At 36.8% G+C, this 10274-nt stretch overlaps 2 protein-coding genes across 2 annotated transcripts; both read right to left on the reverse strand.

Annotated features, from left to right (window-relative positions):
• Positions 1 to 524: 524 nt before the first annotated feature.
• Positions 525 to 3975, reverse strand: LOC306881467 (very long chain fatty acid elongase 4-like). Its single transcript, XM_079435585.1, has 8 exons — positions 3757 to 3975; positions 3520 to 3586; positions 3057 to 3244; positions 2871 to 2951; positions 2693 to 2749; positions 2493 to 2607; positions 881 to 1008; positions 525 to 788 (listed from the first exon to the last, which is right to left on the reverse strand). Exons 1-8 carry the CDS (start codon positions 3757 to 3759, stop codon positions 621 to 623), a joined length of 807 nt encoding a protein of 268 aa, XP_079291711.1. The 5' UTR covers positions 3760 to 3975; the 3' UTR covers positions 525 to 620.
• Positions 3976 to 6918: 2943 nt separating this feature from the next.
• Positions 6919 to 9799, reverse strand: selenop2 (selenoprotein P2). Its single transcript, XM_079435586.1, has 5 exons — positions 9698 to 9799; positions 9314 to 9562; positions 8082 to 8294; positions 7790 to 7898; positions 6919 to 7707 (listed from the first exon to the last, which is right to left on the reverse strand). Exons 2-5 carry the CDS (start codon positions 9532 to 9534, stop codon positions 7489 to 7491), a joined length of 762 nt encoding a protein of 253 aa, XP_079291712.1. The 5' UTR covers positions 9535 to 9562; positions 9698 to 9799; the 3' UTR covers positions 6919 to 7488.
• Positions 9800 to 10274: the final 475 nt, after the last annotated feature.

The raw sequence follows: 10274 nt of genomic DNA on the forward strand, positions 1-10274 counted from the left end.
TTTAAATGCAATGAAGTAGAATTAAACTAAACTGAAATTCAAAGAAATTGAAATTGAACACACACACACACACACACACACACACACACACACACACACACACACACACAGTATTATTAAATAATGTATTGACTATTATGTATTAAATTTCAAATGTATATATAGTGCTTTTTAGAGGTAACATACGGTATTTTAAAAAGGCATTGGTTTAAGACCTGGTAGAAGAAGGCATCTGTAGAGAAGGCAGAGCCCCAAATAAGCCACTCCCCCCAGCAACACTGTGATTGGTTGACCTGATCCAATGAGTGGTAAAACAAATGAAGTGTCACAGTGGCAGATTAGATAAATAAGTGAGTGAGGAGCAGAAGGTGGACTCGGGTTTATTTCAATTTGGCCAGATCACTAGAGCGTTGCAGGGTCTCAATCCCTAATGACCAGAGGGGGGTGGAGTGTAGAGATTGTATGGAGGAGGGGAGTATACACAGACAAATGGATCTGAGATAAAGGATTAAACAGAGTCATTAAGACAGTCTTAGTCGCCACATTGGGGATCAATGGATGAGTCAAATTTTTTATTAATACAGTCATAGTATATAATATATATTTAAATCTTCATGCTATCATGCCATCTTGGTCTTCTTGGAAATGTAGTTCTGATAATAAAAGTTACTAAACAAAGCGATCAGGCTGAAGGCATAGCCGAGCACTACAATATTCATGAAGTCAGGAAAGTCACAGTCAGCATAGAGGTTGACTGCAGTGTGAATAGCCACAATGAAGAACTGGAGCTGAGGGGGACAAAGAAAGACAGTGATACAAAAGTGACCGAGCCTTTATGTTAAATTATTATTCCCTTAAAAAATCATATGTAAAGTCTCACCAGCTGAAGCGAAGTGAGGTAGTGCTTCCACCACAAGTACTTATGCATTTGGGGGCCCAATGCTGCCAGGCCATAGTACATATACATCACCACATGAACAAAAGAGTTTATGAGGCCAATAAGGAACGCTGAGGGAGAGAGAGCATCTTTAGTAAATCATTCTCTGCCTTGACACTTCAGAACATATGGTGCTCTGAATAAAATACCAAACATCCATGAGATGTTTTATCAGTTGCCTAACATAAAGACAATACCACATGCATTTCACAATACTTTCATCGTCTATTTCTGAAGCAATACATCATCTAGTGGTGTCAGAGTGCTACTGCATCTAAATCAACCCCCAATATGGAGAATTACATTTAGGAGCTGAAAACATTCTTAGTTAATACAGTGGGGTCCAAAATATTTTATTACAAATTATACTAAAATTACAGCATGATTTTTAGTGAAAATTAACATGAATGTCTCCCGCATGATTTAGACATGATCTAATCGCCATCTTAAGCTTCAATAGAAACTTTTTTTCTAGTTTAATACTAGGTTTAAATTTTATTTTAAATGTGGTCTCAGACTTTTTGGACCTCCAGTTGTTCAACTTAATGGTTTATGTTACAAAATGATTAGGAATAGTTCATCCAGAAATCCAAGATATAGATCAGTTGAACAGATTTAGAGAAAGTTAACATTACATCTCTTGCTCACCAACGGATCCAGGTGGATGCTGCACACTGGTGGTGGTTGAGGAAAGACCCCCCACATGATTGTAAAGAGCTTTTGGTGTACGGCAATACACAATAAAGCACTATATAAATGCATTATTCATTCATTCATTCATCCTCTGCAGTGAATGGGTGCCATCAGATTGAGAGTCCAAACAGCTGATGAAAACATCACAATAATCCACAAGTAATCCACACGACTCCAGTCCATCCCTTAACATCTTGTGAAGTAAAAAACTGTGTTTGTAATAAATTCATTATTAAGAAGTTTTTAACTTCAAACCGTTGCTTCCGGCTAAAATAGGAGTGCTCTATCCAAAATACTGCTTTTTCCAGTGAATTTAATTTAGTCTGAACCAGGAGATAAATATGCACAGATTAAGCAGTGTTTACAAGGGAAAACAGTCCAAAGCAGTTCTAAAATATTCAAATATGTTGGTGACTTTTGGTGTCATAGGACAAAAACGATGACGGATTAATAATGAATTTGTCAATTACAAACATGTAGCTTTTCACTTTAGGTGAGGTTTGGACTATTATTCTGACGGCACCCATTCACTGCAGAGGATTCATTGATGAGCAAATGATATAATGCTACATTTCTTAAAATCTATTCTGATTAAGAAACAAACTCAATTATATCTTGAATGGCCTGAGGTGAGGTGAAAACCTTTTTTTTTGTAAATTATACTTTTTTGTGTGAATTATTTCTTTAAACTTCACCTCTACTCAAAAACTTGACACAACCTTTCCGATAAATATGTCTCTTGATAGAAAGTATAACATCGTAACAACAAGTTGACTGTTTTTTTGTTAACAACTGTTAACAACAAGTTGACTGTTGCATGTAATTGAAATAATCTGTCTTACTCCAAGGTACGAACACTTACACTGCCCTCCCGCAACATACTTGACGCCTGCCCACCAGTTGAAAATCATGGTGCCGTGATGATACACATGCAAAAAGGTCAGTTGATTGTTCTTCTTCCTCAAAATGAAGAACACCTGATGATAATGACATTTACTTTTGTAATAAAACATCATAAGACATTCATAAACAATCTGATATGAAAGGACTAGATTCACTTACTGTATCAGTTAGTTCAATGACTTTGGAGAAGTAAAACCACCAGCACACTCTGGCCATCTGCATGGCAGTAAAATCGCACAAAATGAATAAAAGCAGTAATTATAATTCTTCATCTGGCAGAAATATGAACTTTTTTTGGGGAAAAAACTAATAATTTATATAAAAATAATGTGTTTACCCTCATTGCCAATGGAGTTTCAGAGTAGTCAACAGGCTGACACACCAAACTGTAATTTGCCAACCAAGAGGATGCTGTGAACTAAAAGCAAAACATGAATGAATGAATGAATGACTGACTGACTGACTGACTGAATGAATGAATGAATGAATGGGAATTAAGTATTTAATATTTTTGTTCTCATACCTCATAAAACATATAAGCAGAAAGGAACACCATGGAAAAATTGTAAATAATAAGGAGTGCTTTGATGTTGACTGATTCTCTGTAAGACATCAGTTTGGGACCAAGCCAGACGATGACAAGGTAAAACAGGAAGATCCCACCGACAGGCAGCGGAGAATAAACCAAAAGCCATCCATCTGTCCTCTTGTCTGTGGGAATGAACGAATTGCTTCAAGCTCGTTAAATTTCCTGATATAGTAGTAGTCTATAAAAGTATTTTCATACTGCTTTCGTCAGGCCCAATTAGTCAAATGCAACCTAGGCTATTTGTATCGCTGAATATAGGCTAGCCTAAGTATATATATATATATATATATATATAAAATAACAACTGTTGTAGTCTACAGCTGTTGTAGTTTATGTCGTATAAAAACAATAGGAGATTTAAAGTTGAACATCAGCCATGTAATTGCTGGAAAAATACCTCCGTTTTCTAGGACCCATTGGTGAAATATCTGGAGCCTTTGCCATGTTGACGGGGATACAGACACCTTAGCAATTAATAATGAAAGAGAACGGTGTTTGTTAATGTATGGACATATTGTAAAAAGAAAATCAGAAACAAGCAAACTAAACTAAGCCCTAAAGTAGCCTATTTTAAACAGTTTATCAATATTTGAGAAACTGTTGGTTTAAATAAGTGTAAGCGTAAATGCCTTACCATTGCGCTTGATGTTCATTCAGTAATGCCCAAACAGCGCCATCCATCGGTTGCATTTGGAAATAGCGCGAGAGTTCGATGAAAGGTGTAACGGGTGTGGAGTAACTGGGTAAAAATGTCCATTATAATCGCTATTTTAGTTCCACGACAGAGAAAACTTGATGTTATCAATGGAATTACGACACAGAGCTCTCGTTCAGCATAAATCAGTGGCTGAATGAGGAGTTAAGGAGTTTACACATGGCATCCTCCCCAAGACGGATTAGGCCTACCAAAATCCCCTGGATAACTATATTCTTTACCATCAGCTATTTTGAGTGTTGCACTGTATTAGCTATTTAACAGTTGCTTTTTAAGGACACTATCAATTAAGCCTAATTAATAGGCTACTGTTTTAGGCCTAGTTTTATAAAGTAACCTGCAAATGACTTCTCAAACTTAGAAATAATTTTACTAATAGGCTGAATTTTTTAAAGGTTTACTCTCAATTTAATGCACTTATTACAGGCTGTAGGGTTTGTCTTCTCTGAAAAGTGATGCTCTGTTAAATTTTCTAAATACATGATATGAGTTAATGGTGAGTTTTGTGGAACATGTAGCTGTTTTTTACTGGTCCAAGGTGGTCTATCAGCCCTATCCAGATCAAGGTCTACCGGGTCAGTGCCAGCTCCATCTTCTAGAATAGATCATCTTGGTCCAACCTTAATGACAATAAATGCAACCATAAATCCAGTAGCTACAGTGCCTATATAAAGTCTTCATACCCCCTTCATTTTTTTCACATTTTGTTATGTTGCAGCCTTTTTATTTATTAAAAAGGAAACACTGAAAGAATCTTCATACCATTTGCTTTGACACTTGAAATTTAGATCAGAAGCATTCCAGTTTCACTAGATCGTCTTTGAGATGTTTCTATACTCCGACTGGAGTTAACCTGTGGCAAATTCAGTTGATTGGACATGATTTGAAAAGGCACACACCATACAAAGTTTAACAGCTGAAATAGTTTTTGCTCTGCCATCCAAGCCATGAGATCAAAGGAATGGCCTGCAGAGCTGAGAGACAGGATTGTGTTGAGAGATCTGGGGAAGACTAGAGAAAAAAATTCTGCTGTGTTGAAGGTTCACAGGATCATTTGGCCTCCATAATCCTTAATGGATGAAGTTTGAAACAATCAGGACTCTTCCTAGATCTAGCCTCCTGGCCAAACTGAGCAATCGAAGGAGAAGGGTCTTTGTTAGAGAGGTGATCAAGACACTGATGGTCACTCTGGTTGAGCTCCATGATCTTATATGGAGAAACTTACAGAAGGACAAACATCATTGCGACACTCCACCAATCTGGGCTTGATGGCAAAGTGACCAAAGTCAAGCTTCTCCTCAGTAAAGATACATGAAACTGATTGGAATTTACAAAAATACACTCAAATAACACTCTGAGTATGAAAAAAAAGATTCTCTAGTCTGATAAACCTCAATTCCTTATTCATGTCTGAGCGAAACCAAGCACAAAAGGCAAAAAAAACAAAAAACAAATGCAGATGTGCAAAGCTTGTTGCATCATACCCAAAAAGACCTGAGGCTGTAATTGTTGCCAAAGTGCTTTAATGTTTTGAGTTAAGGGTATGAAAACCTGTGCAATGCCATTTTTTCAGTGTTTCCTTTTTAATAAATTTGCAAAGTTGTGATAAATCCGTTTTTTGTTTTGTCATTATGGTGAGTGGGGTGTAGATTTATATGGGGGAAAAAAGTAATTTAAAGCAGTTTGACATAATAACACAACATAACAAAATGTGAAAAAAATGAAGGGGTATAAAGACTTTCTATAGGCACTGTAGCTGAAGCACCTTTACAGCCTCAAGTCTTTTTGGGTATGACATGACAAGCTTTGCATATCAGAATTTGGCCAATATCTGCCATTCTTCTCCTCATCTTTTCACGTCTCAAGCTCTGTCAGGTTGGATGGGGTCAGATGCACATTTTCAGGTTTCTCCAGAAATATTTGATTGCATTCAAGCCCAGGCTGTGGCTAGACCACTCAAGAACATTCCCAGAGTTGTCTAGAAGTCACTCTTGCTGGTGGCTTAGGGCCATTGTCCTGTTGGAAAGTGAACCTTCTGCCCAGTCTGAGGTACTGAATGCTCTGGACTGGGTTTTCATTACGGCTATCTCAATATTTTGGTGCATTGAGCTTTTCTTCTACTCTGACGAGTCCCTCAGTCCCTGCCACTGAAAAACAGCCCCACAACATGAGGCTACTACCAGCACACTTTACTTTTGGGATGGTACTCTGCAGATGATTAGCAGTGCCTGGTTTCCTTCAAACATGATGCTTGGAATCGAGGTTCATCAAACCAGAGAGTCTCGTTTCTCAGAGTCTGAGGGTCCTTTAGGTGCTTTTTTTTTGCAAATTACAAGTGTGTTTTAATGTGTCTTCACTGAGGAGAGGATTGCATCTGGCCACACCAGCATAAAGCCCAGATCGGTGGAGTGTTGCAGTGATGTTTGTCCATCGGTTGGTTTCTCCTATATCCACATACGATCATGGAGTTCAACTATAGTGACCATCAGGTTCTTGGTCACCACTCTAACCAAAGCCCTTCTCCATCAATTGCTCAGTTTGGCCAGGAGGCCAGCTCTAGGAAGAGTTCTGGTTGTTCCAGACTTCTTCCATTAAGGGTAATGGAGACTACATGTGAAACTTCAATGCAGTATAATTTTTTTCCAAACTCTTCTCCAGATGTGTGGTTTGATGCAATCATGTCTCTGAGCTATACAGGCAGTTTGTTTGACCTCAGGGCTTGGTTTTTGCTCTGATATGCATTTTCAGCTATTAGACCTTTTATTAAGATGCGTGTGCCCTTCCAAATCATACGCATTCAATTTAATTTGCCACAGGATAACTTCACTCAAAGTGCAGTAACATCTACAAGCAATATGAAGCTCCAGAGCTAAATTTCAACTGTCCCAGATAAGGGTATGATTACTCATGCAATGGAATCATTTAAGTGTTTTTATTTTTAATAAATTTGCAAAGAAATCCTGTTTTTTTGCTTTGCCATTATGGTGTCTAGAGTGTAGATTGATGTGAAAAAAGTAATTTAAAGCAGTTTAACATAAGGCAGCAACATTACAAAATATGAAAAAAATTAAGGGGTATGAAGACTTTTTATAGGCACTGTATTTACCAAACAAATAATTTCTAAATTCAGCAGTGCAGAGGAAGGTTTTGACAGGAAACATTATACATGGAGATGCTGTATAGGCCTATTAAATGCTGAAGTAGATTTATTTTTATACATACCCAAATTGGTATGAAAGGAGTTTGGGTATGAAATTGGGAAATACCGATTTGGGTATGAAATCCTTAACACATCATATAATCACATAAATACAAGGCATTTAACAAATAATACAAATAGCAAACTCTTTCGTTCAGCACTCGTTCAGATATTCCCTAAAAGGAAGGAGGAAAACAGAAGCCTTGTGTAAATGACTCTTCTGCTCAACATCCGTATGCAGACCCCTGACTCAGGTTTAAAGTGCACACTTCATTAAGAGCAATGAGAACCAACTGAATTCCCCCTTAAAGGTCATTATAAGGTCTGACACAAGAGCAGCTCCATATAGATAAAAAAAAAGAAAAAAAAGAGTACATTTTTAAACCAAAATACAACAATTATGGAAAAAAACAAAACTAACTTTTGTGATGACTATGATCTTAATGCGAATGCTAGATTGGTTCCTTTGGTACGCTGGTCACATCTGAATCGCCTGTGCTGTTATTTTTATTTTGATGATGGTGCACATGCTGATGATGATGATGCTCATGTTGTTGGTGATGATGCTCAACAGTTACAGGCTCTGTATTGTTAGTCTTCTGGTTGGTCTTCTCATTTGCATCGTTTTTGTTGTTTTCGAAGCCTTCTGATATGGAGGAGTTCGCATGTAACTGGAAGAGAGGTTCAATAAATTAACACTTTTTAACATTTCATAAAAGCAGCACTTTCTGAAGCTTGAATATTTTCACTCACTGAGCAGTTGCATATACTTTTGTGGTACGTAGCCCTGATGGCAGCTTCTATATAAGGGTTGCGAAGGAAACTGAAGGGCAGGACAATGTGGAAGGTGAGATGTCCACATCTGTGCAGAAAGGAAATACAAAAGAATGACCATGACATTGAATACAGAAAATAATGCTTGAGAAAAAGATCTCAGATGTTCATTTTTTTCTGGAGAACCTTCATATGAGTACAAAAGAGTCACGTGACTCTAAAGATAAACTAGTCAGACTGGTCATATTACTGGATGGATTTTAGCCCATACCTGTCATAAACTAAGAAATCATCCTTGTCTCCCTCTAAGATGTCCCAGACGTCTTTTTGCAGTGGGCTCTGCTGATACACAGGGATGCCCTCTGCCGTCCTCCTCTTCAGCTCCCAGTACATGGCTCTGGACTGTGCATCCTGCTCATTGACAACCAGGAATGATATGTTAGTCAGCTTGCCAAGGGCCAGCTTGTCACGCAGGTCTCCCAACCTTCCGAAACAAAAGGAAGAAAACACAAGCAGATTTAACTGACTGAGAAGTTTACCAAAATCATTTGTACACAACAGCACAAACCCTGAAATTATACTAGAAATAAAAACAGTTTAAGTCAGTTTAAATCAAGAGGGTCATTCTACAAATTGGCTGTCATTTCTGTCCCTCATATACATTTGTTATATATTATTTTTATTACATATTTGATAACGTTTATATACTTTATATGTTTACTAAATACGAAAACATGTATATAAACAAATGTAAATAAAGGCTATTATTTTGTCTTTACTCTTTAAATACACAAGTTAATTATTTTGAATTTTATAATCTTTTGTACAATGCCTTTATTTATTTTAAAGATAAACTATCCCATTAATAAAAAAAAAACAAACAAACAAAAAAAAAAACCTTTTTATCCTTTTTAGAACAAAACATAAGTAAAAGTCACCATTCTCGGTACTGTGCGTTATTGTTTTGTTACTTTTGTCAGTTGACAAAAATCTGAAAATGTTAAACCTGTTACAATTTTGTATAGTAAGCAATTTTAAATGTAAATGTTACATTTTGTATAGTAAACAAATTTAAAGGAATAGTTCACCCCAAAATTTTGTCATCATATATTCACCCTTATGTCGTTCCAAACCTGTATGAGATTCTTTCTTACGTTGAACACAAAAGAAGATATTTTGAAGAACCAAACAGTTGTTGATCCCCATTGACGTCCATAGTAGGGAAAGAAATAACACGGAAAATTCTAAATATATTCGATATAAGAATGACACACATACAGGTTTGGAACAACATGAAGGTGAGCAAATGATGACAAAAATTTAATTTATGGGTGAACTGTCCCTTTAAGAAGTGTAGAAATATCAGTATTAGGTCTATTTCTAATAGCACCTTACAGTTTCTTTTCTTGTTTGTTAAATATTTACTGTAAAAATCTCTAACTAGGAAAGGCATCACTTTAAAGAATGAGCCAGTAAATTACACAGCAGCACAAGATTTCTCACCTGGCAGCCTGCGTGAGACAGAACTGTCAGCTCGCTTTAAGAAGAGCAACAACGACAACATTTCCTAGAAGGTCCTTCATCGGAATCTTGCCATCGATCTCCCACTTCGGAGCAGGCTTACAAATCCTGGAGCCAGTGCTTTCCTTCTCCAAAAACAAAGGTGAAGCTCCCAGCAGAGCTGGAAAAGCAGACAACCACAGAGCCCATAGAGCCTGCATCATGCCTGCTAAACTTCACCCACTGCAACAGCTGCAAACAAAAACAACCAGTTCATTAAACTAAAATACTACACAATCAATTACTTTGATGTTTTATTAGTTTTACATTCATTTTATCCCATGCACGCATAATCAAAAAAGCAAAACTGACATGATTTGCACAAACCTCAAGCTCTGTCCCTTGGCTTCCTCTGGGTCAGAAATAAAGAAATGACGGTAACTTGTTTGGTCCACACTTTTAAAGGTCTCAATCTGAACAAACCTCCCCCTAAACAAACAGAACAAACCAGTAAAAGATGGGATCGGGGACTGGTGTACTACAAAGTGAGTGATCCAAGATAAACACACTGGCTGATAACAAACTGAACAAGATTTTAGGAAGGTTTTTTTTTTTACATGGCCATAATATTTTACATCAGCTCACTAAATATACAAATGAATAAAGCTTCTCTATTTCCTTTTACATAAAAAGACTTAAGAGAGGTATAAAGCATGCAATATATATTCTTGGATCAGATGTGTTTTGAATCTACACTTAAAGTGTCAAAATGCTGTTTTAACACTGCTGCAATATTTATATACCTCCTGGATATTTGAGTTTACATTTGGAAAAAGATTTAAACAAATTGATCTGCAAATACTGAAGTGACTTTAAAATCTTGGGGCTAGTTCATGCTCGTTGTATTTGAGTTTATTTCTCCCTGGCAGTTTTTGTTATTGTTTGCTTGAGCTAAATATTCAGC

This window comes from Barbus barbus, assembly GCF_936440315.1.
Source record: "Barbus barbus genome assembly, chromosome: 15".
Lineage (NCBI taxonomy): Eukaryota > Metazoa > Chordata > Actinopteri > Cypriniformes > Cyprinidae > Barbus > Barbus barbus.

What these genes read in the sequence shown, in the direction of transcription:
- LOC306881467 (XM_079435585.1), bottom strand. An exon ending in CTGCTTATATGTTTTATGAG is followed by an intron (nt 2,952 to 3,056) that starts GTATGAGAACAA and finishes TTTTGCTTTTAG; the next exon opens with TTCACAGCATCCTCTTGGTT. An exon ending in TCATTGAACTAACTGATACA is followed by an intron (nt 2,608 to 2,692) that starts GTAAGTGAATCT and finishes CATTATCATCAG; the next exon opens with GTGTTCTTCATTTTGAGGAA.